The following is a 19,614-nucleotide window of genomic DNA, read 5'->3' as shown; positions in this document are numbered from 1 at the left end:
GTTCTTTAATTATTATTCCTTCCCGTGATGCCAACCCTAGCCTTGCGATAACATAACACGGTAATCGAGAACATAACAGAATCCTTAACATATATTCGTTACTTCCTCGCTAATGAGAAGTTCTTCAGTGTTTTTTACCTCGCGACTAATTATTTCTTTCCTCGAGCGAAAAAAGCGGATCCTCACCGGACTATCATTAATTTCAACGCGGCAAGGTGTGAATCTGACTCCACAGTGATCCGGGTCAAGGAATAAATGAACCTGTGCATAACTCCGCGAGGATTCTCAGTTGTCATTAAGAAAAATTCAGTAGGATAAAGTTGCGATCGGCAAGATCCTTTGTCAACGAGGATGCGCTCGTACGTCGCCGAGTATTAATTACGTAACTGATAGAAATAATCTCGCGCGTGTCACAGCGGAAGACTTTTAAATTTTATAAGATTATCCGATAATGATATAGAAGATCACCAGCGTTGATCAAGTCTGCAAACAACATCTTTTTTGCAGAAGGCAAATACTTTCCACCAGGTGAACGCAGAGAAAGATGACGTTTACTTGGAAATTCGGTAAAGCGAGTACCGCTTGAATAATTAGAAATGAAAAAGATCCGAGTAAACAGCAAAATCATCTTAAAGCGAAGAAAAGTTTGGAGACAAGCGAAGAGCCTAAGTTAAAGCGAAATAATCACGATGGGGAGAAAATAAAAGTTTCAATAAATCAATGATCTTAATATCGTTATTTTAACTATTGAAGAAAACAAGAGTAGAAGAAGAAAACAGTGTGAATGGCAAAAAACGTTGCCTACAAAAAACTCTTCATTATACTCGATATGACGTCCAGTAGCGTAAAGCCGAATAAATATCAATACGATCGAAAATATTGGAGTTTCGCTTGCAGGCCGGGATAAATCCCTGTTCGATAGAGGAGGAAAGCATCAAAAGTATCTCTTGTCGCGAATGCAGTAGCCGTTCGAAATGTATTTTTGCACAGACTTTTGCAAACACGTAAACCGTCCGTTGGAGTGTACTCGGCCATATAAGCATAACAATAAACCTCTCGGGCTTACGGAAGCAGAAAGAGGCATTTTCAACCCCTCAACTAGAATTTCTCGTTCTCCCTTGGCCATCTCTTCTTCTCTCCCCCTCCACTTGGTTGCACTAACATTGGTTCCAGCTTTCTCCGAGGAATGTTAGAGGATCTAATGCTCAGAAATCTCATTCGGTAGACATTCAGAAATGCTCCACAGGCATCTCCGTGAAAAACAGGAACACGATAACTCCGTCTATTTTGTTAATGGCGCCGGCTTTTCACAAAATGTGATCATTATGAGCGTTGTTCTTATTATTCTTATCTCGGCCACGTATGCTCGCGCTTTAGCGATCCACTTGGACGTGAAAAAAATCAGGACGCATTACCAACGAAAACAAGATCATCACATTATCCTTTCAACTCGAGAATAATAGAACTGCGTTAATTCTAATCTAAGCTATTTTTATACGTATCAGGCACATTTCATCCTCTATTATACCACTTGAACACCGATTCTACCCTAGTAATCGTAAAACCGTAGTGGTCATTTTTATACGCGTTCGTAGAAGTTCTTGGCCAAACGAGAGGATTTCAAAATTAAGCCTCTGGCGAAATATGTTCGCCGTATCGGCTAAATTCCCACCATTTATAACTTCGCATGACACACAGATACAGCGATAGAGATAAGGCGAAAACGAGAAGAAAATGAAAATCGTAGTGTTTGGCGCTGTACAGCGATATAGGACCTTTATTTTCACGAGCCCGCGATGAAAGAATATTATTCTCGAATTTTCATTTGTACACGTACGAGAAGACGTGTCACGTCATTCGACATTTTGACTACCTAATAGCGTGACTTTGCTGATGGCAAACGCGAGAAACAAGATATAGAAACGGTAAGAAAAGGACAAAACTCGGTTTATCATGTTACACGTAATATCCCGCATTGCATTACGGTAACTATTCTCAATGTGTATGTATTTAGTAATCAACCGACAAAATGCGCATGCATGATCTATGAAATATCTGTATACTCGAACAGATAATTGATCAGATACGATACATAGTTTCTTATTAACAATATTTTTTATGAAATCTTCTCGAAATCAATTATTATTATATCATATCAACAATATAGTTCATAATATGCTTCTGGTGAAATTCAATATCTTTGTTGGAAATCATAACCATTAATGTCAACCATAACTTCCTAATGTAAGTAAGTTTCAAATTATTCAATGTAAACTAATTCGCATTACTTGAAGCGTCGTGGATTCCAAATTGTTTACGATCTATCAAGAACTTCCCTACCTTATCTTTGCTTTACAGAAGAAGAAATCTCGATTGATCGACTCCCAGCACATCGTTATAATCCTCATCGTTTTCTCGCTGATTATGTTTGGCATGAGTTTCGCCTTCGTTTTCAACTGCGTGAGGAAACTGGTCCGGGATCATCGAATCATTCGGGTAAGTGACATTCTTTTTATCGTACATCTCTGTAACCATGCCAATCTGTTAGAAAATAATTAAGGATATAAATATCTTCACTGATGTAAAGCAGTTTGGCATGGAATTCTTCCAGCACGATCTTAACGCTTGTACGTTTGAATTTCTCGCTATTTATATTTCGATCACGATCATGATACATATTCAGGCTGTTCGTGCTCTATGTCAAAATCCTCTCAGCGTTAGCTTCGACAACCGATTATACTTAAAATTGTTATTTTTATCCAAAGCACGTGACACGTTTGCCAATCTTCGAAGATGCATTATATTTTAAAGGCCGCATACAATATCGTGGACAATACAAGATGTACGTATCGACAAATCACGAAAGACTGGAGGTTCTTTGTGCATTATACACGATTCGCCTTGTTACACGTTCCTAGAATTTCAATTACATTTCGAACACAGCAGGATTTCGATTCGGTTCACGACCTGAACTTGTCACGTACGATCACACGTGTCTAACATTCACGCAACTCGGAAAAGATTGATGCGGCACAATACGAAATGAGTCCACGGTTCGTTTCATCCATTCACGAAGAATGGAAAACTGGAGTTTGAAAGGCCGAATTATAAATGCAGGGGAACAACACATTAATGAGAAAATGAAAACTAATTCTGAACGAACGATCAACTTGAAAATACGGTAATTGTTTATGGATAATTGTCAAGGTTCCGTAAAACTATAGTCATTAGTGATACAACTCTGCATAATTATAATTATCGAATATTTTGCAGCCGACCTTTTCATTTATTTCACCGAGTAAACTAAATACATGCATCCAAATTTTCAAATATTACAATTTTCATATATTAAAAATTTTTAATATTAAAATCACCAGATATTCAAATTTTTAAACGTTCAAATTTACAAATATTCCAACTTTTTAATATCTTAAGTTTCAGTTTGAGATTTCCCCAATTCTCGAACCGTGATAGAGCGAAACGATGTTGTTCGAATACGGTATTGTACGGAGAATTCGCCAATTCTCGAACTACGTTAGATCGAATCTGCGTTGTAAGAGTACCGTGTTATACGGGAGATACCTGCATTGCTTATATTCGTGGTAAACCGATACTATTGATCGGTCGTTTCACTATCATGGAAAGTACGTTATTTGTAATATTAATCCAACATATGAGTTACCGAGACAGTGACTCTTCATTTTATTCAAAAAAAAACAAAAAAAAAATGGATGAAAAACCATTGAATAATTAAAATCAATGGCCATCTCTTGTAATATTAATCCCGCGAATCAAAAGTGGCATACGGTATCACGCTATAATATTCATTCAAAGCTAACAACTGATGTGTCATTTACAAAGCTCCTTGAAATTGAAACCTAGAATAATATTAACAACATTGTGTGAGAATGTGATATCGAAAGGTATCAAATGGATAATGTTTCGTATTGTCAATTGAAATATAGCGTATCATAAAATACATATGTTAATCCCCTGTTATTGATCGAATAAATAATGGTTATTTTGCAACTAAGGAGACAAAAATATTTGAATAAGATTGCTCTATTTCAATAGTACAAATACCATTAACAAGGAATGGTCACTAGAAACTTTTGACTAGCATACGCTATTTACGCTGCGATATTTAACCGACTAATTGGAAGAATTCGTTTGTCTTGTCCAGGAACACATTAGACAATCCAGAGAAAATCGATTAGACGAACTCGGACGAAAGACAACACCCTGTCCAATCTCGTCTTCCAGAACAGACATCAGGGACCGAGGAAGCGACTCGCCGAGCCTGGAAGTGATTCCCAGCAAAGAACTTTTACAGCCCACTACGCTAATACCACAGGACTATACGAAAGATCTCGTATTGGAGATGGCTTACAATACGAGGGACATGAATGACATCCATCAAAGTAACAATGTTAGTAATGCAACACAGGAACGTCTGCAGGAAAACAGCGAGGAACCAGAAATGCGCGACAATTCTTGTCAGACACGAGAAAGCCTTTTCGAGCCTCGAATCTCGGACAGTATAATACCCGTGGGTTTCACAACATTCGGCGTTCGTGGACCGGGCTCTCAAAACGGGACCAATCATCTTCATCATCACCGTCATCATCACCTCCACCATCATCAAAGTCCGACACAGTCGCGCCAAAGTGGTCAGTCTTCTCAGCACAGTATGCAGCAGTCTTCCGAGCACAGTTCTCAACAGCCAGGCTCTCAATGCTCTGGTTGTAGTCCAGCATCAAGAGGTCGGGACGGCAGTATGGGTATTTGTCCAAAACACAACCCAATCCCAGCTCCGCCCGGCTGGTCAACTCACGAATCTAGTTATCCGTTACCTCTGCATCAAGGCTCTTCTTACCCGGAACATCCGGATTACCCGTCGTATCAAAGGTTTCAAAGCCCGAAGCCAAGCAGAGAAAACAGTGTCTATCGCCAATCGCCGAAATTATTGAGGCAAGGAACGACTGGTTCCGGAGAGAGATACGGCAGTTCTGTCTATGGGTCTGGACACGGATCTAGTAATACATCGAGCACCCAACACTCCGGCACGCCCAAGTGTTCGCAACAAACGACATCTGACGCTAGGTACAGAGCAGAGGCGGTGATAGAGGTAGATCAGAGGCGACCTTTCAGTATAGAGAGCACAAAGAGCGCACCGGACGTGATCGCAACGCACTGACGCCGGGGTCCTGGGGATTGGGAGCCGTACAAGAGACGCCATCCCCGTCAAACAGTCGCTGATCTTCAGTTGCCTAGTCGGAACGATGGTAACAAAGTCACTGTAGCTACGCAGAGCTCCTTGGACGACGATGCTTCGACAAGTTCAACGATAGAGGCGAATTCGTCCTCCTGATCCACGCATACCGGCGCGATCGATCGGCCTGGTCAATTAGACCGTGCAATTTCGGACGACTCTAATTTATCCCTGGACAAGACTACGCAGGATGTCCTACGAACTGCCGAAACACCGAGATCTCTTAGTACGGGAAAGCAAAACGACGTTCCGTTTCCGAGATCGGTGGAAATCGGCAAAATAAAAGAACCAGAGACTCGTCTGGGCAATATCGGTGAAATCGGCGGAATAGATCTAAACGATGCCTCCGTTTCGGAGTCTATAGAGACAAATACGAGGACATTGCGCGGTGATGTTGCGATCCTACAGTCGACTGGACGCGACGAGATGCAGTCAATGGATGGTGTTCCGGTTTCGAAAGTATCGTCAGCCAGGCTGGCTTTAAAACTGAACGATCTCCCGATCCTGAGACCCCCTGAGGCCTTCAGAGCTCCCATTTTCCGTTGCAAAACACCGACCCTAGCGTGGCAACACTGCGGTTGCCCATCGCATTCCCATTTACCGCCACGAAGATCCTCGGTCATCTGGAGTGCCTTGAAACACTACAGTCAGGAGCCCTTCTATCGAACCTGGCCTAACAGAACTAGCAGAAGGTTCGTTCGACCATCGAGGAGGACCGTGGGCACCCAGAGTTCATTGGATGGCTCGCGATCGTCTCTTAGCGCTCTCCGTTGTGTCGTCAGATCGATCGATATGACCGAAAGGTCGATGGATCTGGAGATCGGAGCTACAATACCATTCTAGGGTTTACTTTTAATTCGGGAGGAGTTATCTTCCGTATGTTGTATCGATTGGATCACGGACCAAAGATTTTTGTAAGCGAGAAAACGGTCCACGCTCTATTATTGTTAATAATACGATACGAGTTTAAAATTGTTTTCTGTTATCGCTTAAATCGGATCAATCAATCGATGTTCGATAAAAAAAAAAGCTGTTTAGTGATCGCGTTGTGTTGATCGCAAATTCTCGTTAACGTTACACGATCTTCACTGTTGCTATATTGATACGTTCCTTTCGTCGTAAATAATACTATATCGCGTTGAAACCAAAACACATTAGCGAAATGTATGCATTATGTTTTTCGAGGGCATACGTCTCTCGTCATATCGTATATTTGTGGTATATTAATGTTAATTGAGGCAAAAAACTTACTATACTTCCGATCCTTTCCACTGCATTCTCCTTCGTTGCATTGCACCATTGGAAGCAGCAAGCGAAGGACACGTTGCGGACTACATATAATTTGTGATTCGAAACTCGTATTTGTCGAGTAAGTACGATGTTTTTTTCGCGAAGAAAATCGTGCCACACAGAATGCAAACATATCGAGACCGAGACACATTTCGTAATGGCGATATAACATCTACGATACTGGCATGCATAATACTATAGTTTTAATCGAACAACTTCAAAGTGATCACATAGTGTTTACACAGTTCAATAAAAATCAAAGTGAAGTGGTTAGAAAACCCGTTAAAGGGAGACGCAACATATTACGAGATGATTACGGGAAGTTACCTCGGCCAACGAGTAAGTAGATTTGTAATTAAAATATGTCACTCGCGCCTAATGAACGACGATATTCAAGTCGAACGTAGCCTAACCCTTTTTTACACGCGGTATAGATTTCGCGATTCGAATATCTAAGCGTACGGTTATGATACTACGATAGGCAAACTATTTTTCCACGGTGTTTCCACTAATAATCGAGCATCGAGCATGTTATACCCGCACTCGATCGGAAAAAAAGAATCGAAAGAATGCATTTATGAGTCGATAACGTGTTCCATTTCGAATATATCCGATTCGAATCGTCGATAGTTATCGATCAGAATGATCGATCGTCACGTTTGTAACGTACATACATATAAATTCGTCTCGATGAGTGAGTGAGAACGTTTGTTTGCCAATTTTCTGTAAAGTTTCTGTAAACTTCCCTAGAATCGCGTTATGGGGAATTTTGCTTTGTACGATAACATATTTGACATTTTCAGAAAATGCGATCGTGTACGCACGCATTTTATTGGCAATTGATTCGTTTCTTTTCGTTGTATGCTATTCGTTCGATCGTTTGAATAAGACAGGAATACATACAAGATTTCGTGAACAATTGAAATTTCAAGACCAGCGTGCGTCAATCATCTAGCAACCAGGTAAATGATTAAATTAGTCAATTAAATGTTAAACGATCGTGCGAGGAAAAAGAAAGAGTAGTAGTGAAACTAAAAATGGAAGGAAAAGTGTGAACAACATGCGTGTTAACCGTAAGCATTGTAAGCAGATACGTTGTAAAGCTGTCAGGAACCTAACCTAACTTATTATTAGTAATCAAACAATTCTCGCTTCTGTACAGATTACGTATTGCCCGTTATCATTTAGGACAGAATGTACAGAGTGTACACATTTGTATATAAATGACACACGAAATGTCTGTTCAAATGATACGTCAGACAGATAATAAATATAGTACTTTTAAAATGGCCCAGACTTTCGATCTAATCGTATACGTTTCCTTATAAATTCTTTTTTTAACCAACTGCTTTCCCTTCCATTTGTTCCCCTCAATGTAATTTTCGTTTAATAAATTCTGGGAATTTTTCACAAAGGTAAGTCAATATTCTATCTAATAATAAATTCTCTAAGCATTGCTTGACTGTCTTGCTTCTTTAATTAATCTTGCAGCACTCGCCTATTCGCATCAAATTTAACGTTTTAATAGGGTTTTTCTTAAGGAGTGTAAAGTTTAACAAAAGCGTTCGCTCTCCGGTTTGCTCGTTTGGCGTTATTAACTTTCTCGTAGCCCGAGGCATTTCGGTCCTTAAACACTTCCTTCCATATACATAGCTCTTAATTAGCTTCAAATGATTTGCAGATCGCATCTCAAGATTTACGTACCGCGATAATTAGCTAGCTCTCCTTTTACATATTACGTGGTGTCCTATATCGTCTTGATATACTTAGAAATACATCCCGTGGTTAAATTAAACAAATTCCTCGGTCGGAATTATCATAACCAATTGAATTTACTTTGCATAAAGGAGATAATAGGCAGGGAAAGAGTTAATATCCGCGTGGACTTTCCGCGTACTGCTAAAAAGTATCGTGTTAAACGGCCAGAGGACCTTGACTTTTGCTCATTTAGCGGAAACCCAGCCGTTTGACGAGGGTAGTTAAAAAAAAATGCGAATAATGAAGACAGATGAGTTAAATCGCGGCAAAATGTGACTCCGCCGCTGTTGGTACGTTGCATCCTAGCATACATATTCATATAATATGTGTACACGCGCGATGTGCTATGTACTACATCTATGTATAATAATCTATATGGTCATACGTAGTACTATACTCAGTCATCTTTATCTCTTCCGCATAATTTGTAATTTATGTACGCTCTCGGGTCGCCGTAGTTCCGTCGATCTCCGCGATCACGCGATGACAATGATGCGTTATATTTCACAGTGATTCTTCTGTCACTTTACCAAACGATATTTCAAAGAAATTTACAGCACAGATTCGTGCCACGGAACTCTAGTGAAAAGGTTAATGCACGAAACGATGCAACGTTGATTTCCCTTACATCATAATTTTTTATCAATCCTTGTTGTGGAGATTTCTTGCTTTTTATCTAAGTTATATTTTCGCGTTCAGTGGTATGATAAAAGCGAACAATTTTCTACCGATAGTATGACTATCGTTTGCTGTATTTTGAATTTTCCGGCTTTAAATAATTAATCGAATTTAATTTAATTAAAATGCAAACTTAACATTGAAAATTATAGAAAGTAGAAATTTAAGTAAAGTTGAAAACTTAAGTTTTAAACGTGTCCCTGTTCTTTTAGTTAAATTTTAGTTAGGTCAATACCTGAGGGAAGTAGCAAATAGAAATTCATGATATAGCATTATCATATTCTCTTTTGAATAGTTTTATATTTAATTTAAACGTACGATATGAGTTACCTAGCTCACACCACTGTCATGATGCAGTTGTGAATTTTCGAATTCATAATATATTCTCTGATCTCAATTTCCAGATTCATTTAATTTACGTCTTTACCAGTTATGTGATAATTCTTTTATTATGTGCTCTTGTACTGTCTCTTCAACTCTGTTATTTCGCAGACTACGATAACTAATTTACACCGTGCTTACATCACATTTGTATAACAGAATTTAGTATTCATATAGCAAAATGTACATATTAAACTGTTTATTTGAAATATTGATTAATCAGAAATGTATTAACGAGATATCGTAACACTAAAACTTGCTTAAATATTTGGATTTCAAATAAACAGAAATGTTGATAATATTCTGAATAACACGTTTCTATAAAAATGACCGTTCAAACATTAATCTTCAAATCCCAACTCTATTTCAATGTAATACCTACCAGGTATAATCTAAATTTTGAATATGAACCGCATATATTTCCCAAATAATCCAAATAAACGTAATTAAACTCGCATATGGCGGTCAAATTATTTATTACTCATAAACGATTGGAAATTTTCAACGATTTTCATGATATATCGCATGGAATATTCAGGTGGTTGCCCAGCAAGCAGAAATAGTCATGCGTAAAGCCAACGTATTGAACTGGAACGGTAAATTTTTTAATTTATCCGTGACATCACTGTCACTTAAATCTGAGTAATCCGATTAGAGATATTACGAAGATCAACCTGTTACTAGAGCCAAGAACATCCGGCTGAATGTGTAATCTTTAGCCAATGACGAGTTCTCTACGAAAGATTTTCAAGGGATCTCTGGCGGCGTGAGACGGTCTCGATACATATCTAATAGGGTTCAGTTGACGGAATTTCCTTTTCGAATAAAAATATACGAGATAAAGAGCTTTCTAGCGAGTGCGACAGACACATTTATTCCATTTTCGTACCTCCCGCCGTCTTCCTTTTTTATTGTCAGTCATTTCCGTTTCTTGATGCGACAAGTATTTATCGAGAACTATTATACGTTGGCCATTCGCCAAGGTGTTCCCTGTACAATCTAATGAAATCGTTTTCTCAGAGAAACCGCACGTCTCACCAAATCGATATAAGTAAATAAAAAAAATAATAATGTCATTCACATGACAAAGTAGTCCTCGTTCGTAAAACGACATTTCCGTAAAACGACCTATGATAGAGACGCTCTCCTGTTTTGAAAGGTGGTTGAATTCTCATATTATACTTCCAAAGTCGGAAGTCGGGTGCGCAACAGAACGAAGATAGGAAAGGCGGAAAGGAACGATACAATGGGAAAGCAAGCCTCTAGTTTCCACCCCATCTTTATTTATTGAGACATCCGTGGGTTACGGCGAATCGAAGTCGAGAGTTTTATGCTCATTGGAAGATCGCGTCTTTATGACGCCGCGCCGTAAAATAAGCATTTCGAAAGCATCCGGAAGAAGGATCTTTTTCTATGTAGCACCGAGCGAGGAGTACAAGAAAGGGGTCATGGAATCCGGTTTATATAGGAGGGTGAGGCTGTTCGAGTAGCAGACGTCGCGGTAAATATACGTTTGTAGGTCGTGAATGTTCCTACTAGTAGCTCATGCACACAGGCATCGAACGCATTCGCTTCTCTCTCTGTATCAGTGGAAAGATCTGTGTTTTTACCAAGCCACTGTAAGATAAATATTCCTTTCCTTTTTACCATGCTGTTCAAGAGTGAAAAAGGACCGCCTCTTTTCAGTTCTCCGGTAGACATGTACCGTGTCTCTGGTATTTTGGTGATAGGATACAAATCCTAGCCATCGTGTCTTCTTAAAATGTATCACATCGCGCCCTGTTCTACCATGAGACGAACGTCTTTTTCTTCGAGGTATTGGCGGAACAAAAACGACGATCATCGACTTTCGAAGATTAATGTTTTCACCGAAGAAAGATTTCACGACATAATGGTCGTGGTAACAGCTTGGTGGTAAATTTATTCGAAGGTAGGAAATAAAAGAAGACAAAGGGTTTGCTCCACGGTGGAAGTTGATCGAGAAAGAATTTGCCACGAAAGGACACTTACCGCGGGGACGAAAAAAAAAGAAAGAATTTTACATCCATTGGAAGATCACAATTTCATGACGTCGCGACATCTCGCGCGGATTGATATACGACCACTAAAAGGACTTTTAGAGCGCGTCCCTGACTTCCTAGTGGCAAGAATGCCTATTGGAAAATTACACTCCTCGTCGCAGACGGTTCGTGAACCATTATTCCTTGAAGGGTAGTATATTTCCTACCGTCTCGTAGGGGTATAAATATACCTTAATGGCATTGTCCTCGGAGGCGTGATCGACCTACTTATTTCACCTGGCGGACTAACGAAAATTGGACAATACGTTTTACTGTCCCTTCTAAATATTCCTTTTACTTGGTTTATCTTTTAATCCTGTGATTAAACAAGTACGCGCGAAACGAAAGAAGAGTTTGGTTTGAGCTTCTTACAAGCATACTAAATACCAATTAATTAACTAATTATTTTTAGATAATCTACCGCTGTTACGCTAACGTGTTCCTCATCCACCACGATTTTTTGTTCACAGCTTTCCGAGGTATTAATGAAATTGTTGATTACGGATTTAAGGCTAATGTTCTGTGCAAACCCTTTATGTATAACCATTTATCCATTCTCTTCTCTATCCATTTGTTGTTTCATTAAATATGTGAAGAGATATTAAAAATAAAAATTGTCAAATGTATTTATATGATCTTAATTCTTCCATCTTCGGGTTGTAAATAATTCTAGCTGATAATTTAATTAACTATTATCCGTATTAAAATCTGCTGAAACTTTGGATATACTTTGAATACAGGAGTACATAAATTGTCCTCCCAAAGGAAGAATAACTTTCCCAATTAATATACGTTTAACGGTAATGGAAACTTTCTTGTAACTCTGGCGTATCGATACTTCTTATCGAATAATGATAATTAAAATCGACCAGCCATCTGCTCTTGTATTAGCTGCTTTTCGTTAGCCTTTTTCCGTTTCCTGGCTGCACGTCGAAAGCTCGGTAGCCTCGATATCAGGGTGGAAATAAAGTCATCGGAGCCTCAATTTTCCAGCTGATCTGTCGCGGATAAGGTAGATCGATGTATCCGCGAGAGGCTCGGCCCGTGTAAACAGCGTCATTCCTGTGTTAGGAAAAGAGAAAGAGAGCGAGTAGCGTGGTAGAAAAACGGCGCAAACATCGCCGAGGATGGAAAAACAGCAAGAAGGAAAATGGAAGAATAAGGTCTCAGCTTTACAGCGTGGCTTTCGCGCGTGTACTGCGAGATGGCCGCGGATCAGCCTCTCGCATCTGCATCGTTCCGCATCTGCATCCGCCGCAACATACGGGACTCGTAATATCGGTGGGATGGCGATTTATGACCGCCCATCGGTTGCTGTCACTTTTAATAAAAATGTAAATACGCGGTCTGATATCCTTGAAACAGCATCAATTCGTATAACTTTATTCTGACTATGAATACCCCATAACACGGAGATTATGCCTTCGCCGTTTCTTTTTTCTATTCTTTTCTTCATCCCCCGTCCTGTTTCTCTAATCGACGCTAATAACGTTCATTTTCATTTCCGACATGCCTAGGGCATATTTTCGCATATTATACAAGGTGTTTCATTATACAGAGTACACAGAATATATATACAGAATGATCGTTTGCATAGAAGTTGGACTCGTTGAAGTGGAATAATCACGTCCTCTCGATAATATTGGAGAATTTTGCAAAATGAAATCGGCCGATACGCAAAAGTACCGTCAAAAATATCCGGAACTTGTATTTCAATTTATAGAAACATTTTTGTAAACATTAAAAAGATTATATTTTTTTCGCGTTGCTTCGCGAATTTTAACTGCGTACACTCTGTTTTCTGCCGTTTAACACACTCTCCATTTGCGGGATTAAAATGAGTCACCATATACGCGGTTGCAGCGTCATGAGTTTGCAGATAATATCCATTTACGAAGGGGCTCGGTTTGTGGAAGTTGTACGCTTTTTGATTTGAATTATGAATATCAAAAAGTCGGTAGAATTAAATAAAGTTCTAATGGGATGGAGGGTGGTATAATGAATTCGGAGTTCGCGATTCATACAGAGCATTTTGGAAATTCGGGTTGGCCAGCGTGATATTTGTTGGACGAAAGATCAGATCAATGGAAATTTAATTAACCCGAGGGTAAGCGGAAAGTAAAGGAGAACGTCTGGCTAATTCGTTCTGCCGCGGTTAATACCTTTCCTCCTCTACAAATCCGCTCGCCTCTTTCATCGAGTTGCTCTCTTGCGGATTATCGTAAAGGAATCGACTTCGTAAGGATCTGTTCATTCGCGTAAAACCTATCGCTGTATACTTCTCTCTTATGCAGCCTTTCTCTTTTCTCCTTTCCCTCTTTCCGAAGTAAAATCGTTGCTCTACTCTTGATTAAACTGCTCGATTTTCGATATCGATCATGCCTCCGCTTGTTCACTTTTCATAGAAATGGAAGAACGTACTGAAGAACACGACCGAGAAACTGGTATGTACTGCGAGTATTTCACGATCTCTTAGAAACATTTTTGCCATTGAATCGAAACGGTCGAGTAAGTTAATTTTGCGCGTGGCTCGCTGGAGAAACGTGCGTCGGCCACTGCTATTTATACGTTAACGTAGGTACGCCAACGTTTTCCGAATAAATTCCGCTGTCCCGTGGCTACTGTATCAGACGTCGTTCCGAATTAACTTCGGTCATGAAATCTATAAAATCCGCGGAACAATCTACCGACGCAACGAGATATTCCTAGGCACGAAGATGACTTGGATCACGTTTCAACGCGTAACGCCACGAAGTAACATACTCTCGTTTCTATGACCTAGCCTATTTTGGAATACTTTTTAATTCTGCAAGTTGGAAATCATAGACCATTTTCTACTATATATATGATATACGTATATAAGAAACGAATGGTTAAAAATGCAATCGAAGGTAATTTACTTATTGAACGCGATGGTCACGCGAATGATAGAACCTGGCAATATTTCCAATTAATTTCATAGATCACTTCGCGGTGTTGGGAGATACAGAGACAAATTCAATCTCGTTCCCTACAGTCAGATCGCCATGAAATCACGCACATCCATCGGACAATTATTAAATTAATCGTTGTAGTTAATAGACCGACTGTAATCGAGCATTCTGTAAATAAGCATTTCACTGCCTGGTAACAGAATTTTGCACGTATATGTTGCGTATAATAACATTGCGTATAGAGACAGGTTTTCATTGGTCGAACGTAAAATGTCTCGGAATTCTCTCGTTCGTAACTTGCACGCGATCCGTGAAACGATTCCAAATCAAGCCAGGCACAGCTATGGCGGAATTTGATTACATTAGCATTCGACGCGGTCGGGATTATAGGCGAGTTAAGTTTTATAAGCGTTCCGTGTTAAGTTTCGAAGTTAGCCCCAGTAGCTATTCAACGCGAATAATAAACTACGCAGGAAGTTGTCCGCATTCGGTAGCCGAGTTTTCTTGGTTTCACGTGCAATCGATGGCCGACTATTGCCTTAAGTACTCCGTGGCTATATTCAATTAAGGTTTACGGGAAGGATCAAGCAGCGAAAGTTTAATCCCTGCCGGATGGCCGATGGATCCGACGAATCGCGTCGCATTGCCTATATTGGACTCAAATTACGGTATAACGAGATACTTGGCTGAAATTGTGCAATATATCTCTTTACTTGCCCTTGCCAAAGAACTGTTTATTCCGCTCTGCTCGGCCATTACGTTCAGGAGTAATAAACTTTATTATCACATCTTACGTCGAAGTTGTCACCTTAATGGAAAGTATCATAGACAGGACGAGAAATTTCGAAAGAACTGATACTTCGTCGACTCTTTTCGCGATTTAGAGCGCGACCGTGCGAAAATTTCGCTTTTATCGCCACTATCACGGCTCCTCTGTCGTCGTTATGCTATCGTAAAGCATAGTGTATTTAATGCTTCTTCGTTCACTTTGAAGAGGATTTGAAATTTAAGTGGCAGACGATCGATCTCTCTTGGCTGCCAATGAAAAGAACTCCAAGTGCGTTCGAGGATGCACCTTTTCGTTAAGCTCCCCTTTTTTCCTCTTCTATTTCCCTTTCTATCCGTAAGAGAGGTAGCATTTGAGTACTTAAAGGACGATTCCCAGCAACGGTGTAAATTGCTGTCTCTTGCTGTTACTCTCGAATGAATCACGCTAATTAATGCGAAGGTAGCCTTCTTTGTAACTCGGATAATCGAGTCAGCCGGAGTATGAACTGGATAATGTTGGTTCTAGAAACTGTTAACTACTAACTACTAACACTATGTGCATCGAATTTTGTTACATATAGCGAATTATATCGTCTAACATTCGTAGTACTTGGTTTATTCTCTCGAACGCGACCAAAGGCTGGCAATTAATCTCTGTCCAACAAATGACTATCTGTAAATTCGGAATTAAGACGTGCGAGTGCAATTTAGTTGCGTTATATTGCTCCGCTTAGAAGTAGATACGTAATACAGAAATACGAAACACTTATCTTAAATATATTAGAAAGCGATGCATATACAGGGTGGTTGGTAACTGGTGGTTCAAGCGGAAAGGGGGTGATTCTACGCGAAAAAAGAAGTCGAAAATATAGAAAATATAGAAAGTACTCAAACGAAAAATTTTTATTCTATATTTTCGACTTCTTTTTTCGCGTAGAATCACCCTTTTCGCTTGTACCACCAGTTACCAACCACCCTGTATAAACACGTATGATATGTGTATTTCAACGCGTATTTCAATTATAATTATCGATGATGATTGTTAATGACATAAATTTGGTTTCACTGCGAGATGATTATTCGTCATCTTTTCGTGGATTAATTGCCTATTACCATAGGACAGCAGCGAAACGTTTAATTGGGAAAGCTTCGCACTCTTTCCGTGAATTATTAATTACACATCGCATCAAATCGTTGGGACGTGGTGCCAGTGCAGGAAGTAAGAGAATCATAGCCGGAAATAGAGCGCTGCGTAGCGTTTTAGCGACGGATACTATTGAAACGCGAGCGATCCTACGTGTAGGATCAACAAACGGAGTACTCGAAAAGCAGAAAAATATTTCAACGGTCGCTTTGCAATTTGTCAGAAAGCTGAATACAAATATATCTTGGATCTTTCTCTTACACAACGTATAATTCTCTATAATATCTACCGACCTTTAAATCTGTGCACTTTGTACGATTTGCTTTGCGATTTTTAACACAAGCTACATGATAACAATATGACGAAAGAAACATCGGTCTCCAATCGTTGATTTTTCAATTATCATCGCTTTAAACGACTCGAAATATGTAAAACTGAGCTGAAAATTTTTTATACGGAGTCATGTATCAAGCGTATTACGATCCTGGATATTATCTGGGGCTCGTGACAATCGGAAAGTTGAAATTCGCTCAGTATGTCGAGGATTATCATTTACCGCTTATCCAATTGCCGGTGCACGGAGATAGGACCCTCTAGACGACGCCAGCGAATGCCCAAAGGGATACATCGTATTGTATGCACTCGCTTATTATGCGACCAAGCGGTCGGGATGTCTAGCACGCAGCTACGACAAACGACGCCACGTGCCGAGTTGCATCGTTTGCTCGCCTGTTCTAGAGACTTGTTCAAATTGTAATATCCCGTATTACGGTCAATTCTGAGTTTCTCCGCTTGACTCGAAGGAAATTTCGATGCCAACCGTTGAAATCAAACAACAAATGGAGTCGAGTGAGGGGTGGAACGACTTCAGCGTGCTGGAATTGATGAAAAACAAACAATACATATTACTAGTATCATTTACACAGAAAACGTATTAATTCATCATGCAGAGAAATGTTTATCAGGCAGCTATTTATCAGGCAGAAGAAACGAGCGTTAATTCTGTAATACCATGACAGATGGAACGATCGTGTGACGACTTTGAAAAAAATAACGCAATCGACCTTGTTAATCGCACCTTGTTAATCATCTATTGCTTCGTATGCTACCAGCGTCTGAAAATTTATCTTACGTTTTATTTACGGCGTAGTTTTATCGAAAAATTGGATACAACACACCTGCGTTTCTTTTAAATGGATCCACGTATGCTTGTATTTACAAAACTTTCAGTCTTAAACAATGGCTGTGATATACATGAATCGTTCGTTAAAGCATTAACTGTCCGGATTGTGTATCCGTCGATACGCGGGAAGGGGAAACGAACAAAAATTGCTTGCGAATATAATGGATAGCAACGGTCGAATTTTCGTTTCGAAAAGCGAAACATCCGTGGTAGTACGGGAAACTAATAAACTGCGAACGTTCAATCGTTTCTGCTGCCCTTTTCCCCTCACTTTTTCTCTTTAATGGCAGACGCACTCATTTCGCAGCTATTCAATTGAAAAAATAAATAACCAAACATCGAACGTCGCTGACTTGACAGTACTGCGTAATTTGAAATAAAATTACATCGACTCTATGTGACAATGCTCAGCCAATGGATAGCAATTGCATCGACACATCGCCGTTCGAATTAAAAAGAAACATTAAAAAAGATTAAAAAGAAACATCGAGCTGGGTGTTTAATGACTCCGTGGTCAAACACGATGAATTTAGGTCGGTAAAAAGAAAGGAAACACACTGCTTCTTCTCTCTGCGGCCTCGTAGAAATAATAATGACCGAAAGGAAATCCATTGTTCGCCCGGAAGGCGCAATAATTAATCACACTTTTACGCCGGTTACAGAAGGGTTCTACTCAAGGCTAATTCTGGTCGAGGCCGTACCCTGATTACCCGTTAACAATGTTAAACGCCAACTATTATTTCATCCATTATTCGTGCAACAATGTGCCCCCTACTTATTCACACTTCCTTCGACCTATTCGTTTCTTTCTGCTAGCTATTTATAGCCGAAGGAAAAAGAGAAAAATGGAATTCTGTCACCAACGAAACGATAAAAAAGATTATTCTCAGCTTTGGACGAGATAATTCACCGAAGTTATATCTCGCGAAGAAAAATTCTCTGTAATCCTTCTATACCTTATTTAGTTTGCAAGTTCTCGTTTCCTCTTTTCTATCCATTTTCTATCTATTTTTCTATCTCGTTTCCTCCATTTTTCTATCGAAATAGGCCAGCACGATTCGATAATACTTTTTGCGAATCTTTAATCAGTAACTAACTAACGTTAGCACTGAAGGTGAATCGCAAACTGTATTGCTCGACATCCTGCAGAAAATCAAGCTTTATCGTAATTGCTACTGCGGCGATACAACAGCCTCTCCTCCTTCTCCTAGGATGGTCTGACGCCATTAAGGATCTTTACGTCGTGCCGTTTTCCACTCCCATTTTCCAGCCCGTAATTAGCGTATGAATTAGTCATCCTTCTTTCCTTGATCATTCTGATTCTACCGGCTCTTCGTTCCATTCGATCTCGTTAAAAAATAAAAGATCCACTGCGATTCCTATTATACAGAATTATTATTATTATCGTATGCAAACGAAATTTTTCGATCGAAATTCTGATTGTCTGAAAATTTGTATAATACAAGTGTTCGCTTAAAATTCGTATCTCGCATCTTCATCCCGTCGTTGCTTATTAAGGTCGAGAAAACAAACAGCAAGTGAGTGGTTTAATTAACGAGCTCACCAGAATCAGATAGGATCAAGTCTCTCGCTATTAGACGCGTCGCTTAACGTTGGGCAGGATAATTCGTTAACGTCACGAACAATTAGCAATGAAACACCACTCTGTCTCGATGGATAGCGTTTTTAATTTTCTGGACCAAAAACTGTTTTGAATGGAAGAACGTTTGCCGGTGTGAGCGTGACCTGAAGCGGAATTCGAGTTGTCCGCAGCCCGCTCGTTACCGACGACTCCCCTGGGAGCGCAACCCTCTGGTTCATTCCGTGGCACCTCTTTCATCCCTCGGGAAAGCCGGTAAGCCAAAGGGAAGCAAGGTGATGCGGTAGCCGCGCACATTGAAACATACGCTCTCCGCTTTCGCTTACCCTTCTATATTCGCCCGCGCATCCACATTGCAACATTCACACAGACTCAGATATCTCCGTCACTCTCGTTCTTACCACAGATAAAGGAAGAAGTCGCGAGGATTGGCAAAATCCAGACATTGAATCGAGCGCACCCTCGGGTACGAAGATTACGCCCTCCTCTTCGTCTCTATTCCACCATCGCGTACTGTCTGCCAGCACTTTCACCATTCCGATTTTTT

The 19,614-nt window shown here is 39.9% G+C and overlaps 1 protein-coding gene across 5 annotated transcripts in view; it reads left to right on the top strand.

Moving 5' to 3' along the window:
- Positions 1 to 7,851, top strand: part of Neto (Neuropilin and tolloid-like) — a 78,600-nt gene extending 70,749 nt beyond the window's left edge. For all 5 annotated transcript variants that reach the window (XM_033327407.2, XM_033327415.2, XM_033327393.2 and 2 more), the window contains 2 exons: positions 2,359 to 2,496; positions 4,184 to 7,851. In XM_033327407.2, coding sequence (XP_033183298.1) covers positions 2,359 to 2,496; positions 4,184 to 5,197 — 1,152 coding nt within the window. In that variant the 3' untranslated portion in view covers positions 5,198 to 7,851. The remainder of the gene's footprint in view (positions 1 to 2,358; positions 2,497 to 4,183) is intronic.
- Positions 7,852 to 19,614: the final 11,763 nt, after the last annotated feature.

Source organism: Bombus vancouverensis, chromosome 8, assembly GCF_051014615.1.
Source record: "Bombus vancouverensis nearcticus chromosome 8, iyBomVanc1_principal, whole genome shotgun sequence".
Taxonomy (NCBI): Eukaryota; Metazoa; Arthropoda; class Insecta; order Hymenoptera; family Apidae; genus Bombus; species Bombus vancouverensis.
Note: the sequence above shows the minus strand (reverse complement) of the source record. Positions and strands in the feature narration are given on the sequence as shown.